This window comes from Pristis pectinata, chromosome 23 (genome assembly GCF_009764475.1).
Source record: "Pristis pectinata isolate sPriPec2 chromosome 23, sPriPec2.1.pri, whole genome shotgun sequence".
NCBI classification, from domain to species: domain Eukaryota; kingdom Metazoa; phylum Chordata; class Chondrichthyes; order Rhinopristiformes; family Pristidae; genus Pristis; species Pristis pectinata.
Window position 1 is genome coordinate 36,089,873 of NC_067427.1, and position 22,270 is coordinate 36,112,142.

The 22,270-nt window shown below is 41.9% G+C and overlaps 1 protein-coding gene across 1 annotated transcript; it reads left to right on the plus strand.

Moving 5' to 3' along the window:
* Positions 1 to 10,860: 10,860 nt before the first annotated feature.
* LOC127582024 (fMet-Leu-Phe receptor-like) lies at positions 10,861 to 11,877 on the plus strand. Its single transcript, XM_052036954.1, has 2 exons — positions 10,861 to 11,489; positions 11,628 to 11,877. Exons 1-2 carry the CDS (start codon positions 10,861 to 10,863, stop codon positions 11,875 to 11,877), a joined length of 879 nt encoding a protein of 292 aa, XP_051892914.1.
* The last annotated feature ends 10,393 nt before the right edge of the window (positions 11,878 to 22,270 follow it).

Here is a 22,270-nt window from a genome sequence, read left to right on the forward strand (position 1 = left end):
GCGCTCGATGGGACAATACGCCCTGTCATGAAAGCTGGAAGATCAGGAGATGAGCGTCAAGAGCTGGACGCGGATTGGAAACACGACGACGGCCTCTCGGTTCTGCTCACGGCGCGACTTGATGAATGAACTGAGGCACTGACGTGACAGGATATTTCAACTCGCTCTTCGCCTGTAGCCTGAACTTAGACTGCGTCACCGCGAAAATAAATGTGTTCGTGCAGCAGCTGACATTAATCAGCACAAAATCCGACTTGGTTGAAGATCTCTTCAGAGTCATTCCGATCTGTTGCAGGACCAGTGATATGATAATAGAAGAATTATCTACCTTGCGCTGACCCCTCAGCCCCTTACGGACCCGATTGGCTACTAAAATGTGCCTCATTTGCATAGCGTTGAGCAGCAAAACCACAGCGAAAGGGAGCAACGGAGTTGAAACCGAATCGAACCACTCAATTTCAACCCACCTGCGGTCAGTGTAATAATTTTCAATTCCCACACAGAACACGGCACGTTGTCGATGATGTCCCTTGGTTCATCCACAAAGTAGCGGGAAACGTTTTTTTTCAGACAGAGCAGAACGCCGGTTGCTGTCAGAACCGCAGCAGCAGTTTTCTCGGTGCAATATTTTGTTTTCAGTTTCTGACAACAAATGTCGGCAGACCGATCAATGGCGAAATTGACTGTGAACCATACAGAACCGTCCCTATCTTTGAACCTCAGTGCATGAATAACCTTGCACGCAGGGGTGATGTTCAGGGAACTCACTGGAGAGCAATAATATTTGATCTGATACAAAATGACTTCAGTGACAATGATAACCAGATCCATCGTTGTCACGGCCACCAGGTAGTGAGTGGGGCAGGTGGAGAGGCCGCACTCTCCAGGGACAGGATCACAAGAGCCATTAGATTCACTGAAGAATGGGAAGGAAACAGACATTGAATACATACTCCGAGGCTGAACACGGGATCGATTTTTGGCTAAAAATCAGGAGTGTTGGAATTGCTGCGTAGTTGCAAATATAACGGTCTCAAAGAGGGCACTAACTGTATCCACCCTGACTGGCTCAGGGATGACGACAAAATGCGATGAATGGGTTAAACTGAGGGGAGGAAACGAACAGCCTTCCGCTACAATGGGCTGTATGGCCGTTTCAATAGTTAACCCTGTTTACCGGCTCTGCTGAAGCCATATTCACGTGACCTGCCGTGTGTAACCAGGACTCTGGAACCTCAGTAGCTGATGTGGGCGAGGAGGGTTACAGAGGGAATTCAGGGAGAAGTTAGTATCTAAAAGCAGATTGGCTCTGTTAATGGATTAATTCCACAGTGAGTTCACTTCGATAATAATACACCCTTGTACATCCACAGCCACTGGTCTGGTCATCGGATCCAATCATTCACCAACAGGCAGTGTTATTCCACTGTGAAAAACTCTACGTGTCCACAGGATCAGTTGTTCGCTCTGATCAACAACTCAGAAACAGTAATCATTCCAGTCACATCTTACCGGCAATTTGTCTGTACCGTGCACAGATACAGCTTTGGGTAAGATCCTGGTTCAGGCTAAAGCTACATTCTACTGAATCCCGTAAGTTGGAGAAAGATAAAGTAATTTTCGGTTGAGGAAAGCTGCGGGATATTTAGTTGATAATACTTGCAGCACTGCCTTTAATTTTGGAAAACTTAATCAACTGGGAAGCTTGTAACATCAACACAAACTCCAGGGCAGAGTACTGGGTAAATGGCAAGGTACTTGGCAGTGTGGAGGAGCAGAGGGATCTGGGGGTTCATATTTACAGTTCATTGAAAGTTGCCTCACAGGTGGAAAGAGCAGTTAAGAAGGCCAATGGGATGTTGGCTTTCATAAATCGCGGGATTGAGTTTAAGAGACGTGAGGTGATGATGCAGCTTTACAAAACTATAGTTAGGCCACGCTAAGAGTACTGTGTTCAGTTCTGGTCGCCTCATTATAGGAAGAATGTGGAGGCATTGGGGAGGGTGCAGAGGAGATTTACCAGGATGCTGCCTGGATTAGAGAGTATTGAATATGAGGAGAGGCTTAAGCTGCCAGGGCTTTATTCACTGGAAAGGAGGAGGATGAGAGGATATATGATAGAGGTATATAAAATACTGAGAGGAATAGATAGAGTAGACAGTCAGCGCCTCCTTCCCAGGGCACCAATGCTCAAGACGAGAGGGCATGGCTTTAAGGTTATGGATGGGAGGTTCAGGGGAGATGTCAGGGGGAGGTCTTTCACCAAGAGAGTGGTTGGTGCATGGAATGCACTTGCTGGGGTGGTGGTGGAGGCAGATACATTGAACAGGTTCAAGAGCTTGTTGGATAGGCATATTGAGGAGTGTGGGATGGGGGATATGCGGGAGGAAGGGGTTAGGTAGTGTGAGGGTGGTTTGATGGACGGCACAAGATGGTGGGCCGAAGGGCCTGTTTTGTGCTGTATGGTTCTATGGTTCTATGGTTCCATAGTTCTATGGTACATGCAAAAAAACGTTCAACGCACGGATCCAGAAGACATGAATTCCTCTCCAGGAACTCCAATGACGGCAATAATCACGTGCAATGTTTTGTGCACACTCTAATATTTTCCCCACATTTTCTATGCCCGGCGATGTGTCCCTGTCTGCTACAGTTAATCTCTCGGAATGAAATGTTGAAGCAGAACATTTCCTGCGTTTATGTACAATTTGAGATCTCCACGGAGAGATCTCAAATTGTGCAGAATAGTTGAACAGTTACAAGCAGATATTTTAAAATTAATCAGAAACCTACTACGTCAGCCAAGTGAAATCCCGACTGTGATAGATCGTGAATAACTCAGGTTATTAACTGTGAACCTTCAAAGAGTTGAAATTGTGACGATACCAACGGATGGAAATTGGGAGCCGTCATTCTCCCATCAATGAGGAGACTGGGTCAAAAAACATACATCAGCATGGCTTTGTGCGGGATAAGTAGGCCCTTTCTAACTTGCTTGAGTTTATAAGGAGGTGACGAAGGTGATTGATGAGGATAGACCTGTTGGAGGTTGTCGACATGTATTTTAGTAAGAAATTTGGAGCGGTCTCACATTATGGGATCGTAGAGAAAGTTTAAATGCATGGGATGCACGGTGACTTGGCCATTGAGGTTCGGAATTGGCTTTCCCAGAGAACACAGAGGGCAGTGGTGGAATGATATTATTCTGCTGGGGATCTGTGACCTGTGGTGTTCCAGAGGTATCAGTGACCTGTGGTGTTCCAGAGGTATCAGTGCTGGGGCATTTGTTGTTTGTGGTATTAATCACACACACACACACACACACACACACACACACACACACACACACACACACACACACACACACACACACACACACACACACACACACACACACACACACAGTGGCATGAAAAAGTTTGGGCACCCCTGGTCAAAATTTCTGTTACTGTGAATAGCTAAGCGTGTAAAAGATGAACTGATTTCCAAAAGGCATAAAGTTAAAGATGACTCATTTCTTTAATATTTTAAGCAAGATTACTTTTTTTTATTTCCATCTTTTACAGTTTCAAAGTAACAAAAAAAAGAAAAAGGGCCCGAGGCAAAAGTTTGGGCACCCTGCATGGTCAGTACTTAGTTAGACCCCCTTTGGCAAGTATAACAGCTTGTATACGCTTTCTGTAGCCAGCTAAGAGTCTTTCAAATCTGGTTTGGGGGATTTTCGCCCATTCTTCCATGAAAAAGGCTTCTAGTTCTGTGAGATTCTTGGGTCGTCTTGCATGCACTGCTTTTTGAGGTCTATCCACAGATTTTCTATGATGTTTAGGTCGTCTGACTGTGAGAGTCATGGCAAAACCTTCAGCTTGTGCCTCCTGAGGTAGTCCATTATAGATTTTGAGATGTGTTTAGGATCGTTATCCTGTTGCAGAAACCATCCTGTTTCCATCTTCAGCTGTCTTTCAGACGGTGTGATGTTTGCTTCCAAAATTTGCTGGTATTTAATTGGATTCATTCTTCCCTCTACCAGTGAAATGTTCCCCGTGCCACTGGCTGCAACACAAGCCCAAAGTACGATCGATCCACCCCCGTGCATAACAGTTGGGGATGTGTCCTTTTCATGAAATTTTGCACCCTTTTTTCTCCAAACTTACCTTTGCTTGTTGCGGACAAAACCTTCTATTGTAACTTCATCAATGCTCAGGACTTGTTTCCAAACTGCATCAGGCTTGTTTAGATGTTCTTTTGCAAACTTCCGACGCTGGAATTTGTGGTGAGGACACATGAATGGTTTTCTTCTGATGACTCTTCCATGAAGATCATATTTGTGCAGGTGTCGCTGCAAAGTAGAACAGTGCACCATTACCCCAAAGTCTGAGAAATCGTCCTGAAGGTCTTTTGCAGACAAACGGGGGTTTTGATTTGCCCTTCTAGAAATCCTACGAGCAGTTCTTTCGGAAAGTTTTCTTGGTCTTCCAGACCTCAACTTGACCTACACCGTTCCTGTTAACTGCCATTTCTTAATTACATTACGAACTGAGGGAACGACTACCCGAAAACACTTTGCTATCTTCTTATAACCTTCTCCTGCTTTGTGGGCATCATTTATTTTAATTTTCAGAGTGCTCGGCAGCTGCGAGGAGGAGCCCATGGCTGCTGATTGTTGGGACAAAGTCTGAGGGTATGTATTAGACTTTGAGATTTGCATCACCTGGCATTTCCTAACGATGACAGTGAACAATCCATAGCCCTAACAAGCTACTGAAGGTCTGAGACCTTGGTAAAAGTTATCTGAGCTCAAATCTCTTGGGGTGCCCAAACTTTTGCATGGTGCTCCTTCCCTTTTTTCACTCTAAAATTGTAGAAAACAAAATTAAGACACTGATCTTGCTTAATATGTTGAACAGAATGTTTCACCGTTAACTTTATGACTTTTGGAGATCAGTTCATCTTCTACTCACTTAACTATTCACAATAAAAGAAATTTTGTCCAGGGGTGCCCAAACTTTTGCATGTCACTTTATATATATCTATATCTATATATCTATATTTATGTATTTATTTGTTTGCTTGTTTGTTTATATGTATCTCTCTCTGTCACACACACACACATAAATATATGTATATTTTATCTATCTGAGAGAAACATATGTATATTTTATATATATGGGATGAAAAGTAGATGGCTGTGTTAGTAGGTTTGCAGACGACACCAAGGTCGATGGAGTTGTGGACAGAGAAATGTGTTGTATACGGATTGGATCAGTTGCAAATATGAATGGAAGATGGTAGTTAATCCGGCCAAGTGTGAGATGCTGCACTTCGGAAGATCAAAGGTAAAGGGACAGTGCACAGTAAATGACAGTATCCTGAACAGTATTGATGTACAGAGGTATACATCATTGATGTACATTGATTTAACAGTGTTGATGCACACTTCCGGGGTGGCAGTGGATGCAAATACGAATGAGGCGTTCAAAGAGGCATGAATATGCAGAGATTGGGGTGATATATACTTTCTCAGGTAGATGGAACTGGTTTAGCAATCTTATGTACCAGCAACAAAAGAAACACACCAAGTCATGTGTACGTGTTAGAAACTAATTTATTAATAACTATTGATGATAATAAGCAAAACCAAAAAAAAGTTAGAATATTAGAAGTAAAATGTTAGATATCAAACATTAACCCCAAAAACTAAACCCGAAGTGTGTGTGGCACATTCCCAAACTCCAAGTCCAGGAAGAGTTGTAAAAGTTAATTTCAGCAAGCCATAAGGTGAAACGTGAGCAAAGGTTTCTGGAAAACCACCGTTGACTGAAGAGAAGCTGTAGGGACAAAATAGAGAAAAATTACGGAATCCAAATGTTCTACGATGGAACTGATACGACACTTCAGTCACTGATGATCTTCATTGCTCTGTTCCGAAATATTTGCCACCCCAAAGGCATTCGAGACCTGGCCGTCCACACAAATACCTCTTTCCTTCTACAGGTTAACGGCAAATTGGACTCCACTGGATTATTACAAAAATCTATAGGTGGATTATAGTGACAGACACAGTTATTATTTTTCATCCATCGATACAGGACCAGCAGGCAGGGTGTATCTCTCCCTCGCTCTGTTCTCTGACTGCCGCTGCAAAATGTCAGCACGTCGTTTACTCCTGTTGTTGTCGTAAACAGCCCCCCCCCCACACACACACACACACACTCACACTCACACACACACACACACTACTGTGCTATGTCTTAAAGAGACATTCACCAAATAGTAACCTAATCCGTAACAGTAAACTTTTAATCCTGGTTTAATTGGTTGGCCCAACATCGTGGGCTGAAAAACCTGTTTCTGTGCTGTACTTCTCAATGTTCCAGGCCTCCCCTCAGCCTCCACGCTCCAGAGAAAATAATCCAGTTTGTCCAACCTGTCACTGTCGCAAGTACTCTCTGATCGATGCAGCGTCCTACTGAACCTCTTCTGCAACCTCTCCAAGCTTCCACATCTCTTCTGTAATGGGTGAGCAGATTTGCACACAGTAGTCCAAATGCAACCTGTCCAACGTTTTACACAGCCACAGCTTGACTTCTAGACTTTTATAGTCAGCACCCCGAGCAGTGCAGGCAAGCATGTCACACACCTTTGTTAACACTTTATCTACTTGCATTGTCATTTTCAGTAAATTATAGATTTGGACACCTTGATCCCTCAATATATCAATGCTCTTAACGATCCCGCCATTAACTACACGCAGTCTTCTGAAATTTGATCTCCCAAATTTCAACACCTCACATTTGTCAAGAATCAACTCGATTTGCCGTTTCTCTAACACTTTTCCAACTGATCATTCAACTGCCGAATCCTTTGACAACTTTCGCCACTATCCACACGGTCAATGTTTGTGTCGTTTCAAACTTAGCAATCAGCTCAGTTGCATTTAAGTCCAAATCCTTCCAATATTTCACAAGCAACAAATGGACCAGCAGTGATCTCTGATGAACGGCACTGGTCACAGACCTCCAGTCACAATAATACCCCTGCACTTCTTCACCATGGCTTCTCTGGGCAAGGCATATAACAAGTCACCGTGGGTCCCACACATATTGAATGAGCTGAACGAAACAATGCAGTAGCACAGTAGTTTGGAATTTAACTGTGCAGTAAACTTTATTTTTTTTAAAAAAACGCACGTATAGACGCAGAGTGAGCTCCCACTGCACTGTCCCGTCACATATTCCCAGAGTTAGAGACAAAGTGAAGAAAATTCTACACTGTCCCATCACACACTCCGAGGGTTAGATGCAGAGTGAAACTCCTTCTCATTGATTCCATCATATTCTCCCAGGACACGGGTTACACGTTCGGATTCTTTTTCTGTTTTACTCCCCAGAAAAACAGGAAGCAGTTTGTTCTTCACTGCCGAGTGAGTCAGTTTTATTTCCTGGTGTCATCGACCTAACTTCCTCAAACGTAGCTGCTGCTAACCCACAGATCGGGAGTCTCTCTCGAAGCGGACGGACCCGTCTCTCAGCCTCAGACAGGACCCAGACCCCATTCCGGAATTCTGCCAGACCAGCGTCCAACTTCACCACGGATCGCCCTTCCTACGATCTCCCTGTGGAGCGCAGAAAATCCCACCGACCGTCGCTGCGCAGTTCCTGTTCAAGATTAGTTCGTTTTGGTCGCAAAGATTTCGAATGTGAGTACAACTGGCCCGAGCTGGTCAGGACCACGGACTGAGCAGGAGGTTCCGGGGAAGGAGAGCTGCATATCGAGGGAGAACAGGGTTCAAGTTGAGGAGGAGGGGTCCCGGGATGGAATATTCGAGCTGACGAATTGGAACCAAAATTGGCTTTGCAATTGGAGGCAGAGGGTAGTGGTGGAAGGAAGCTTTTGTATTTGGAAATGCTTGATTAGTGACACAGCTCAGGGGTACGTGATGGTACCTCTGCTGCTTCTGTTTTCTCTGGACCACTTGGATGTTAATTTTAGAGGCAGGAATAATAAGTCTGAGGAAGAGACGAAATGTCGTGGCGTTGTGGATAGCGAGGAAAGTTCTTTTAGGCTACAGTCGGAGACAGGTCAATTGAACAATTGGATGTAGAATTAGCAGTTGAAATTTAATCCTGACAAGTGTGAGGTGGTGCATTTTGGGATGTCAAGTAAGGGTGGGACATGTACATTGAATGGGAGAGTGCCTAGGAATATTGCTGAACAGAGAGACCAAGAGTTGTAAAACCATAGACCCACACACCCACAGAGTCATACAGCACGGAAACAGACCGTTCGGCCCAATTGCTCCATACCGACATAGATTCCCTTCTAAGCTGGTCCCAGTTGTCTGCGATTGCTCCACGTCGCAATAAACCTTGCCAATCCATGAACCTCTCCAAGTACCTGTCAAATGTTGTTAATCTACCTGCATTAATCACTTCCTCTTGCGGCGCATTCCATATATTAAGCAACTTCTTGGTGAAGAAATTGCCCCCTCAGCTTCCGAATAAATTTCTCCCCTTTCAACTTAAACTTATTCTGTATACTTCTTGATTCCCCATCCCTGGCACTTGCGCGTTGATATCATCTTTTCTCTTCATGACTTTATACACTTCTATGAGAACAGCCCCTCTACAAAATGCTCAACGTATCTCCATGCCTGAGTCTCTAGAGCCCCGGCAACATCCTCGTAAATCTTCTGTGCACTCTTTCCAGATTAATGGCAAAATTCCTACAGCCTTATGACCAAAACTGAACACAATATTCCGAATGCTGTCTCAACAACGTCTGATGGTACTGCAACAGAACATACCGAATTCTATACTCAGTACCCTGACTGATGAAGGCCAACGTGCCAGAAGATTTCATCACCACCGGTGTCCCTGTGACGCCACTTTCAGGGAACCATATACTTGTATCCCTTGGTCCCACTGTTCTGCAACACTCTCCAGAATACTACTCTTCACTCTGAAAGTTCTACCCTTATTTGTCTTCCCAAAATGCAACACCTCGCACTCATCCAAATTAAACTTCATTTGCTATTCCTCGGCGCACTTGCCCAGCTGATCAAGATCCCTGTGTAAATACCGGTAAACATCTTCTCTGTCAAAAACACCATATATTATAGTGTCGTTTGCAAACTTCCTGTCTATGTCATGTACACCCTCCTCCAAATCATTGATAGAGATACGGTGGGAAAGGAAGGAAAGGAGCGTTTGCCTTCATCGGTCGGGGCACACCATAAAAGAGTTATGTTGCAAATTTACACAATACAGGTAAAACCACACGTGGAGCTGCGTGTGCAGTACTTGTCGCCACACGATAGGAAAGACGTGTTTGCACTGTAGAGATTGCCGAAGAGATTAACTATCACGTTCCCTGGATTGAAGGGCATTAGTTATGGTGAGAGATTGGATACCCTGGGTTTGTTTTCCACACACTGACCAACCTCTCGGTGAAAAGCAGAGAAGGGAGGCTCAGCGGTGACCCGATAGAAGGGCATAAGATTATGAGAGACAGAGAAAAGTTGGAGAGTCAGAATCGTTTTTCAATGGCAGGGAAATCAGTAACAGGAGGGCATGGGTTTAAGGTGAGAGGAAAGAGTTTTAAACGGGATGTGAGGTGTATGTATTTCGCATTGAGGGTGGTTGGTATCGTGAACGTGCTGTCAGAGGAGGAGGTGGAATCAGATACAATCACTTCGTTTAAGGGGCCTTTAGACAGACACTTGAACAGGCAAAACGCAAAAGGGTACGGTCCTTTGTTTTTCAATCTTTTTATTAGTTTTCAAATTAATACAGAATAATATATAACATCAACGTTTATATATGTAATACAAAGAGATCAGAAAAACAATCAATACATGGATAATCATAAAAACCAATAAAGTATATAACAAAATCTGTAAATCCAACGATCTCTTAGTGAATGAATATAATATAAAAGAATGGAAAGAAAAAGATTTATTATAAAATATAAATGAAAGAAAAAAATCCCCAAAACAATAAGAAAATTAATAAACAGTATATCAAACAAAACTAAGGGAAAAAATTTAGAAAAAACAAACGGAAAAGAAAACTGCACTAAAATTTCTCAGTAGAAACAGAACAATATTATGACGTCAACTCCATTCCTCTAAGTTGAAAGTTATCACAAGGGGTTTTATATCATGTGAAAATATTGAATAAATAAACTCCAAACTTCCTCAAATTTAAGCGAAGGATCAACAGTACCGCTCCTAATTTTTTTCAAGTTTCAACATGATACAGTTTGAGAGAACCATTGAAAAGTAGTAGTAGGTATTGGATCTTTCCATTTAAGCAAAATGGATCGTTTCGCCATTCAAGTAACAAAGACAATCATACGGTTAGCGGAGGCAGATAGATGGACAGACTCTATCTTTGGTAATCCAAAAATTGCAGTGATAGGATGAAGTTGTAAATCAATCTTCAATACATTTGAAATAATGTTAAAATATCTTTCCAATACTTTTCCAAAAGAGGACAGGACCAAAGCATATGTGTCAAAGAAGCCACATTAGATTTATATCTGTCACATATAGGATTTATATGCTGATAAATAGGAGATAGCTTATCTTTTCACATGTGGGTCCTGTGAACTACCTTAAACTGTATCAAAGAATGTCTGGTACACGTTGAAGATGTATTAACTAAATGAAGAATTTTCTTCCAAGTCTCTGTATGTAAAGATGTCTGGAAGAAGGGCACGTCCCTAATGCCTTCAAATCCTCACCCTCACCTTCCATTCTCCTTGTTCCTCCTACCATGCTCCATCCACCATTGTTCCATTGGCTCCCCCACCATTCCCCACCCCACTCGCCTCCACATTGTCTCCCCCAGCAGGCGCAACATGTCGCTTTCCGAAGACCTGTCCAACTCTACCCTCTGTGGGAACTTCTCCAACTATTCCACTCACGGCAACTTAAGGATCCATTGGTCAGCGTCCACCATCTTGGCCATGATCGTCCACGCCCTCACCTTCCTGTTGGGCGTCCCCGGTAACTGCGCGGCCATCTGGGTGATGGGCTTCAAGATGAAGTATAGTGGCAGCTCTGTGTTATTCCTGAACCTGGCTGTGGCGGACCTGACCTACTGCCTAACCCTCCCCTTCCGAATGGCCAAATTTGCACTGCCTGGTTCATGGCTCAGAAGCTACATCGCCTCGATTTTGATCCGCTCCGCCACGATACTCACCGTGTCAGCCAGTGTCTTTCTACTGACGCTGATCAGCATCCACCGCTGCCTGGCTGTGACTCATCCGATCTGGTTCCAGCAACAAAGTAGCCTGGCTTGGGTGCTTGCGGCCTGCTTCGCAGTCTGGGGCCTAGCCTTACTTGCGAGCCTGCCCGAACTGCTGATTGAGCATATATCCCTGTATTTTGGCCACAAGACCTTGGCTGTGTTGCAGGTACTTTGGACCGTCTTCATCTTCGCCCTCCCCATTATGATCATGGCCGCCTGCTACCTCTTGATTGTCCGGTAACTGCGAGGGAAAAAGTTCGCCAAGCCCGTCCGCCTCATCGTGACCGTGGTCGTGGCTTTCATAATTTGCTGGATCCCCAGCACTGTGTGTAACCTCGTGTGGGTCTTCCATCATCGCATGCTGTGGAACTGCAGGTATGTTACCATCAGTCTGTCTTCCTTCAATAGTGCCCTCAACCCTCTTCTCTACGTCTTCGCCGGCCAGGACTTCCGCCAGGTTTTCAGGCGCTCCCTGGCCGCCTCGCTCCGACTTGCATTCGTCGAGGAGGGGCCAGAGTTGGGGAGCGACCTTCCGGACCCCAACGTCACCTCGGATACGAGCGTCTCAGCGATCCCCTTGAGGAGCATCAGCCGAACGATATTATCTCACGGCGGTGAAAACTGACGTTCGACAGCGAGGGGTGTCACTAGTGGAGGTCGTTGCACATGGAAGTCCTCCACTTTATATCGGGAACCTGAGGTGGTGAGTGTTGCACAGAGCGTGAAAACTTGGAACGTAGAACAGCACAACGCCAGATCAGGCCCTTTGCCTCATGATGTCTGTGCTGAACACGATGCCAAATTATATTAATCCCTTCTGTCCGCACATGATCTAATTCCCTGCATTCCCTGCCTTTTCATGTATCTTTCTCAACACCTCACAGCTCCCACCATAAAAGCTGGTTCCAGCACCTCCCCTGGCAGCCCGTTCCAGGTACCCATCACTCATTCTGTCAAATACTTGCAAACACGTCTCCTTCAAACTTTCCCCCGCAGCTTAAATGCACATGCACGAGTATTTTACATTTCTACCCTCATAAAAACTCTGATTATCTGACTAATCCATGCCTCTAATGGTTTTATGCACACCTCTCCTGTCTCCCCTCAGCGTCCGACGCTCCAGAAAAGGAAAAATCTGATTTGACCCAACCTCTCCTTGAACCAAGAAATGTATAAGCCAGGAAAAACACTGGTGAACCTCTGCAAAACCTCGGCATCCTTCCTGTAACGGGGCCCCCAGAAACGCACACATTAATACCAATGCGGCCTAACCAAGATTTATACAGCTGCAACCTCACTTCCTGGATCATATATTAAATGGCCCTACCAATGAAGGCAAGCATGTCACATACATTTTTCACCAACCTCTCGGTTACGTTGCTACTTTCAGGAACTATGGACTTGGACCACAAGATCCCTCTGTACATGTGGTGTGTACATTTCTCTTACATTTGATCTCCCGAAGTGCAACACCTCAGGCTTGTTGAGATTAAATTCCATCTGTTATTTCTCCATCTATATCTGCAACTGATCTATATCCGGCTGTGTCCCTTGACAAAATTCTTCGTTTTCCATAGGTCTACCAATCCTGGTGTCGTCTGCACACTTATAAACCTACACATTTGCAATTCCATCCAAGTCATTTGTACATAACACAAACAATAAAGGTCCCAACACTGGTCCTGCGGAAAGCCACAGATCTCCATTCAGAATAACAGCCCTCCGCCATAACACAGTGTTATGTAAGTTAGCCAGTTATAAAGCCAAACCACCAGTTCACCGTGGATCCCATGCATCTTCCACATTGAATGCGATGCAGAACAAATTCAAGAAGTTTAATACATTAGAATGTAACCTTTAAATTAACTTTCTTTTGTAAATAAAAGTTCACGATTTGGCACAGAATGAAGCTCCTACGGAATCAGACACTCCCAGTGTTGGACACTGGGCGAAGTTCCCCTACACTGTTGGATCATGCTCTGGCAGGTTCAGACACAGATTGAAGGTCCCTCCACACCACCCAATCACACACTCCCAAGGCATTGGTTAGAAACAGAGCTTCCTCTTTATACTGTATTTTTTTTGAAATAAGGGAAATATTTTGCTGTTTTGTGATCTGTACGTTCAGTGTTATCGCTTTCTTTCATCAACCCAACTTCCTCGAACTGAACAGTACAATCCGCTAGCTCCCCAACACTGTTTGTGACCTTGTCTGGGCGTTCAACGATCGCATGCTATCCGACTGCAGTTACGTCGCCATTTACATTTCCTTAAACAATAGCGTCCTCAACCTATTTCTCTGCGGCCAAGAAAATATATATCTTGCGTGTGTGATCATCTGTATGTGTGATGAGAGAGGGTAGTGGGAGCTTTCCCAAAGTCTTTTACGAAATATATAAAAATATCAGAAACAGGACTCTATTGGTGACGCGACATGGAGTGAGACATATTTTGGCTCTGCTCCATTCATTCTTAAACTTTCATGTACCACCTTTTAATAAGACTTTTATAATACTGTTACAAGATTAATCTTGATTTTTAACTCTCGAAATGAACACCAGATTCAAAACTGGAGCGAATGGTAAGGATAATGGAGACCCTCAATCTACTTTGGAAGCTATTTCTAAACTGGATAAATAGTTTGATCGAAGATTAGCTGATTTGGAAATTCTTTTAAGGAACATTGAAGACAGGCAAAATATACTCATTCAGGAGAATGCCAAATAACATCAATTAATTGCTGAGCTGGATCAAGCTAGTAAAAAGAGAGACTCCGGGCTGATCTCACTTGAAAAAGATTTAATTACGACCAAAGAAAAGCTGGAACAGCAAAAACAGGGGATTCTTGACTTAGGGAGCCGCACTCGGAGAAGTAATGTTTTCCTGAAAAATGTTGAAACTGGTTACCCCAATGAATTCTTTTCTAAACTTCTGATCGATGTGTTTGACTCTGAAGTGCTTTCTGCTCACGCCTATTCTTGATCGTGCCCATCGAGCAACAAGACCAAAACCTCGGCCAGAGCAAGAACCACGGACAGTAATATTGAGATTTCATTCATTACGTGAGTATTAAAGAACAATTGATTCGAATTGCTCATCGTCGTGGAATGATTCAATATAAACAGTGGAAGTTTCGTTTGCTTGATTGTGCCCCAGAAATTATGAAAGAGAGACTGAGTTACAAACCAGTTATGTCGCGTCTTTACCAACCTGCATTATTATATCCAGAACGGCTGAGAATTACACTACTGGATAAATCTCATCAAGGATGCCAAAGATCTTCTCATGGACTAATCTTCAATTTTAGATAGTTAAGGAATGTGTTTTTCCTTGAGTTAATACTTATTTGGTTTATTCAGCAATAATTAGCCTTCAGATCTGAACCCTTCCTAACTCTGGCGATACTTCTTTTTTTTTGTTAACGCTCTCTTGCATGGTTCTGGAACATGGGCATTTATTATACTTAATGATCCTTTATTTTACTTTTTCTATTATCTCTTTTATTTTAATATTTTTGTGCTCTGTTTTAATAATAATTAAGAACTTGACAAAGTGATTGATCGCTTTTTTTCTTTTTGAAATAATTATAAGACTGTATTTCTTAAACGTTGACTGTTAATAACCTTTGGCTTTGTTTAAATTTTTTAATAAGTTTGTTTTTAGTTCAGTAAATTTGATTTGGGTTTTTGGACAGCTTGTTTAGGCTATAAACGGTGATTTGCATTCTTTTTAATTTGGAGTCCTGTCACCAAGAGAGCTGGGGTTATTCAAATTAGTGAGTAGCTTTCTGGCTGTCTATTGGCCAGTTTTATGGTTGGGGGTGTGGCTATTTTTAGATTTTTTCTGGACTCATAAACTACAAATATGTCTGAATTCTCGTCATATCGAGCTCCTCTTCAAACTCGTTTTCCTCTTCCTGTAAACGAACTTCCTGTACAGTAAGGTTAACCCTTTACATACCATATATTTTTAGTCTATTAAAATGGATAAGATGATTACGTTTGTTTCCTGGAATACGAACGGTTTAAATAATCCAATTAAGCGCAAGGAGATCTTTAAAGATTTTCATAGACTGAATGCTCAGATTATTTTTGTGCAGGAGACTCATATTAGGAGAGAAGATAATCAACGCTTTTTTTTTTAGATTTTGGAGGGGTCAACAGTTCCATTCTAATTCACAAGGGTGAAAGGAGTCTCTGTGTTTATAGACTCCTCAATTTCATTTGTTCATCATGAAATAATTTCAGACCAAAATGGTAGATCTGTATTAATTACTGGCTTACTTCATAATTCAAAAGTCGTTATGGTTAAGGTCTATGCACCGGATGTTGATAATCCTGATTTTTTTAAACATTTATTGGCATCTTTTCCAAATTTTAACGAATATACTTTGATTATGGCTGGTGATTTCAATTGCTGTTTAAACCCTCCAATGGATAGATCTGCGTCGAGTTTTGCACTTCCAAACAAATCCGCTGTCTTTATAAACTCATCTTTAGTTGATTCCGGAATTCTATACGTTTGGAGATTTCTACACCCATACGATAAATAATTTACATTTTTTCTCATGTTTATTATAATTACTCGAAGATTGATTTTTTTTACAGATGCCAGATTAGCTCCCTTTATTTTGACTGCAAATATGATGCAACTGTCAGTTCTGATCATGCGCCCTTGAAACTATCAATTAAATTAGCATGTGCACCCTCTGGCGTCCGACAATCGCGATTCAATACTTCTCTATTGCAAGATTTAGACTTTGTCCATTTTATTAAAGAACATATTTCATTTTGCTTTTTATGACTAATTTTACTGTAGAAACTTCCAGTGATATAATATGGGATACTTTTAAAGCATATATCCGTGGTCAAATTATTTCATATTCTGCTGATTTGAAAAAAACGAACTAATACTGAAATACGTATATTGGATGATAATATTAAAGAAATCGATAAAAAAAATTCTCTGATGCTCCTAATTTGGAGGTCTATAAAAAGAGAACAGAACTCCAATTACAACATAGTTTATTATTAGCATCTCCAATTGAAAATCGATTACTTAAAACCAGGTCAGTTTTACATAATGGTGACAAATCTGGCCAACCAACTGAAAGCTATTCCAGCTAAACGTCAGATTATTAAAATTCGTAAACGAGATGGTAACTACACGGCGGACCATGAACAAATTAATACATCTTTTCAAAAATTTTATACGTCTTGATACCAATCAGAATTCCCTGACGATTCTACATTAATGCACGAATTTTCAAGGGATTTAAAAACTCCGAAATTAACAATAAATGAACGTTCAACATTAGATGTACCCATTTCGGAGGAAGAAATAACGAAAGCAATTTTTTTCAATGAATTCGGATAAAACACCCGGTCCTGATGGGTATACAGTTGAATTTTTTAAATCCTTTTCTGATCTTCTTTCTCACTGGTTAGGAAAAAAAATTAGATGCCAATCAGTGGGTAAACTACCACAATCCTTTTATGAAACAACTATCTCGTTAATTCTTAAAAAAGGATAAAGATACCACTGAATGTGTATCTTTTCAACCCATTTCTTTATTAAATGTGGATTCCAAAATATTTTCCAAAATATTGGCCTTTAGATTGGAAAAGGTTCTTCTACAAATTATCTCCGATGACCAGACAGGTTTCATTCAGAATCGTTTCTTGCATTTTAATACTAGGAGGTTAATGAACATTATATATACCCCCTCATCTAAAATTGCAGAATGTGTTATCTCATTAGATGCTGCAAAGGCGTTTGACAGAGTCGAATGGGAATATTTATTTATTACACTTGAGAAATTTAAGTTAGCCCCAATTTTATATCTGCGATCACATTCATTTATCACACACCTATGTCTTCATTACTGACTAATAATCAGAGATCTCCTTTGTTCAGATTTTTCGAAGTACCAGACATGTTGCGCCCAAAGGCCTTTATTATGTGATATTGTTTTGGAACCCTTGGCAATTGCTTTTAGGGATTCTTTGGTATTACTCGTGGACAGGGGGTTCACAAGATATCTCTCTATGCAGACGACCTGTTACTTTATATTTCCGACCCGGAGGAATCTATCTCCGCAATATTATCACTGCTTGCTCAGTTTAGTGTTTTTTTCTGGTTGTAGATTAAACATTAATAAGAGTGAACTCTTTCCATTAAATATGCATACCCCGAGTTATAGCCAATTACCATTTCGATTATTAACTGACTACTTCATGTATTTGGGTGTTAAACTTACCAAGAAGCAGAAAGACGTGTTTAAAGTTAACTTGTTACCTTTAATTGATCACGCTAAACAATTATTTCCTAAATGGTCCACATTATCTCTATCATTGATAGGCCGAATTAATGCGCTGAAGATGATATTTTACCAAAAATTTATATCTATTTCAGGTGATTCCAACTTTCATCCCTAAATCCTTTTTTAATACTATTGATTCTAAAATTCTTTCAAACATATGGCAGAATAGAAAAAAATCAAGGTTAAGTAAGAAATATTTACAAAAATTGAAAAATGATGGTGATACGGCTCTGCCTAACTTTAAATTATACGACTGGGTGATTAATATGAGATGTTTAATTTTTTGGGCACAAGATTTAGATGTAATTCAATGTCCCAAATGGGTATACCTTGAGTATGAATCAGTGCAAGGATGTTCATTAGTTCCTATTTTAGGAGCCTAACTCCCTTTTGCACTTACTAAATTGAGTAAACAAACGACTAACCCAATAGTTAAACATACAATACTAATGTGGTTTCAATCTCGGATTTTTTTTTGGATTGACCAAATTTAACTTATCAAGTCCTATTCAATCTAATTTTGTATTTAACCATACATAATCGACTTCGCTTTTTGTTCATGGAAAATGAAGGGAATAACATGATTCCGCTATTTATTCATTGATAACTGTTTTTTTTTATCTTTCGCACAGTTGTTGAATAAATACAAATTGCCTAGGTCGCACTTTTGTCGGTATTTACAGATCAGAATTTTTAAAAATTACTATAGCTTCTTTTCAGACTCCATATAAAATTGAAATGACGGAAAAAATTAGGTCTTAATCCCAATCATAAGGGCTTGATAGCAATAATTTATGATCTAATTATGAAAATACGTCCAGAGACACTTGATAAAATTAAGAATGAATAGGAAAGAGAACTCCAGATAGTTTTACCTACAGAGACATGGAAGAAAATTCTTCAATTAGTTAATACATATTCAATGTGTGCTAGACACACTCTGATGCAGTTTAAAGTAGTTCACAGGACCCATTTGTCTAAGGATAAGTTAGCCCTTTTTTATCACCATATATATCTGTGTGTAAGTCGAAAGTGGCTTTCCTGACACACATGATTTGGTACTGCCCTCTTTTGGAAAAAAATATTGGAAATACATTTTTAACATTATTTTAACTGTATTGAATATTGATTTACAACCTCATCCTATCACTGCAATGTTTGGGCTACGAAGGATGGAATCTGGTCACTTATCTGCTTCTGCTTGCCGTATGATTTCCTTTGTCACATTAATGGCCAAGCGATCCATTTTGTTGAAATGGAAGGATCCAATACCTCCTACTACTTTTCACTGGTTTTATCAAACTACATCATGATTAAACTCGGAAAAAATAAGAGTGGCACTGTTGATCCTTCGCTAAGATTTGAAGAAGTTTGAAGTCCATTTATTCAATATTTTCATATGATATAGATCCCTTTTTATTAACCTTTGAATTCAGTGCAGCGGAGTGGACGACATAATAATGCTCTTTTTCAATCGAGAAATATCTGTCCAGTTTTTTTTCCTTTGAAATTTTTCCAGTTTGTTTCGATTTATTACTTATTTTTTTCCTTTGGGAGTTCTTTTTTTATTATACAAGGAATCTTTTTCTTTCTTTTTTGTATTATATTCGCTTACCAAGAGAACGCGGTGTCTAGAATATTTTTTTTACTCTTTATGATTATATATGTCATGATTATCCACCCCTCCACCACTACTCACTGTCTTCAATGAGCAAGCCAAGCATGAATCCACACCACATAGACACCGTTGACCCCATGTATATTTTAGATTGAATGCGCTGCTGAAGAAATTGCAGCAGTGTAACATTAGAACATAGTACGCTGCAGCACAGTACACGCACTTTAGCTCACAATGTTGTGCCGACATTTTATCCTGCTCTAAGATCTATCTAATCCTTCCCTCCCACACAGCCCCATATATTTTCTATCATTCATGTGTCTATCTAAGAGTCTCTCAAATGTCCCTAACTTATCCGGCCCACAACCTCTGCCGGCAGTGCGTTCCACTCATCCACCATTCTTTATGTAAAAAAAGACCTCTGGCATCCCTATTGTAACTTCCTCCAATCAGATTATGCCCCACTCCCCGTGTTAGCCATTGTTACACAGGGAAAATGCCTCTAACTGTGCTCTCGATCTATGCCTCTAAGCATCTTTTACACCTCCATAAAGTCACCTCTTATCCTCCTTCTCTCCAAAGAGAAAGGTCCTCTATCTCTTAGCCTACCTTCATAAAACATGCTCTCCAATCCAGTGAGCATCCTGGTAAATCTCGTCTGCACATTCTCGAAAGCATCCACATCCTTTCCCTAATGAGGCGAGCAGAACCTAACACAATACTCCAAGTGTGGTCTGACCAGAGTTCTAGAGAGCTGCAACATCACCTCGCGGCTCTTGATCTCAATACCCCGACTTCTGAAGGCCAACACACCACACGCCAGCTTAACAACCATTTGGAATTGTGTAGTAACCCTGAGGAATCAATGGACGTGGACCCCAAAATCCCTGTGTTCCTCCACACTGCTAAGAGTCCTGTCATTATCCTTGTATTCTGCCTTCGAATTTGACCTCTTGAAATAAATCACTTCACACTTATCCGGGTTGAAATCCACCTGCCAATTATCAGCCCATCTCTGCATTCTAATAATATTCTGTTGTGATTTACAGCAACCTTCTACACCATGCACAACTCCAGCAACCTTTGCATCATCAGCAAACTTACGAACCCACCCTTCCACATTCTTTTCTAAGTCATTGATAGAAATCACAAAGAGCAGGCATCCCTGAACAGATCCCTGCAGAACACCACTGGTCACCGACTTCCAGGCAGTGTAGGGTCCATCTACCACCTATTTATTTCTGTCTTCAATGGGTGAGCCAATTCTAAATCCACACAGCCAGGTTTACATAGATGTCATACCTCCTGACTTTGTGATTAAGTCTTCCATGAAGAACCTTATCGAACTCCTTACTAAAATCCATGTACGCCACATCCACCGCTCTACCTACATCAATTTCCTTTGTCACATCTTCAAAGAATTCAATCAGGCTCGTGAAGCCCGACCCGCCCATCACAAAACCATGCAGACTGTCTCTAATCAGCCTATGCTTCCCTGAGAGCCCATAAATCCTGTCTCTAAGAATCTTCTCCAGTAATTGGACCACTAAATGGCCTGTAATTTCCACAGCTATCCCTTCTTCAATTCTTAAGCAACGGAACAACACTTGCCACCCTCCGATCATCTGGCACTACTCCTGTGGCTACTGAGGACGCAAAGATCGTCGCCAAAGGCGCAGCAATCTCTTCCCTAGCCTCCCGTAATATCGTTGGATATATCCCGTCCGACCCGGTGACTTATCTACCCAAATCCTGTTCAATAGTTACAGCACATCCTCTTTCCTCACATTGACATGGCCCATCATAGCAGTCTGTCGTACTCCATTCTCACAAACGTGAAGGTCTCTCTCTCTCTTTCTCTCTCTCTCTCTCTCTCTCTCTCTCTCTCTCCGGTGAATACCGAAGCAGCGTATTCATTCAGGATCTCCCTTACCTCTTTCGTCTCCAGACTCATGTTTCCTCTTTTATCCCTGATCCGTGCTACCTTCATCCGAGTCATTCTCTTATTCTTCACATACATGTGGTATTCCTTGATCCTGCTCTCCAAGGACTTTTCATAGCCCCTTCTAGTGCTCCTAAGTCCATTCTTAAGCTCCCTCCTGGCTACCTTGGGACTGTCCGGAACCCTGTCTGATCCATGTTTTCTAAACCTTTGGTAAGCTTCTTTCTTCCTCTTTACATGATGTGTTACATCTCTTGTCAAACATGGTTCCTTCACTCTACCATGCTTACCCTGCCTCCACAGGACAAACATACCAGATCCCCCTTCAAGTGTCCATTAAACAACCTCCACATTTCCGCTGTGTCCCCAAGAACATCTGTTCCCAATTTTACGTTCGCAGGTTCCTGCCAAATAACATCATAATTCCTCCTCTGCCAGTTCTTTCCCATGTCGTGTGGTCTTGTCCCTCTCCAAGGCTATTGTAAAGGTCAAGGACCTATGGTCACTCTCTCCAAAATGCTCTCCCACCGAGAGATCTGAAACCTGATCAGCCTCATTGCGTAGTACCAGGTCCAGTATGGCCTCTCCTCCAGTCGGACTGTCCACATACGTGTCAGGAATCCTTCCTGTACACACCGAACAAACTCCGTCCCTTCTATACCTATTACACTGAGTAGGTGCCAATAAATATTAGGGAAGGTGAAATCACCATGGAAACAACCCGGTTATTTTTGCACGTCTCCAAAATATGCCTCCCGATCTGTTCCTCAGCATCTCTGCTGCTGATGTAGGGATCTGTAGAATACTCCCAAAGGAGTGATCGCTCACTTTCTGTTTCTGCCTTCCACGCACACTGACTCTGAGGGCGATTCCTCCAGACTGAGAGGATGGTGCGAGAGGGAGGGCTTCAGGTTTATGGATAATTGGGATTTGTTCCAGGGAATATGGGATCTGTTCCAACGGGACGGTTTACACCTGAACTGGAGGGGTACTGACATTCTTGCAGGAAGGTTTGCTAATGCTGCTCGGGGGGGGGGGGGGGGGGGGGGGGGGTTTAAACTAAATTTGCAGGGGGAGGGGATCCAGAATGAGAGAGAGGATAGCGAGAATGAGGGTAGAGGAAAGATAGGAACTAA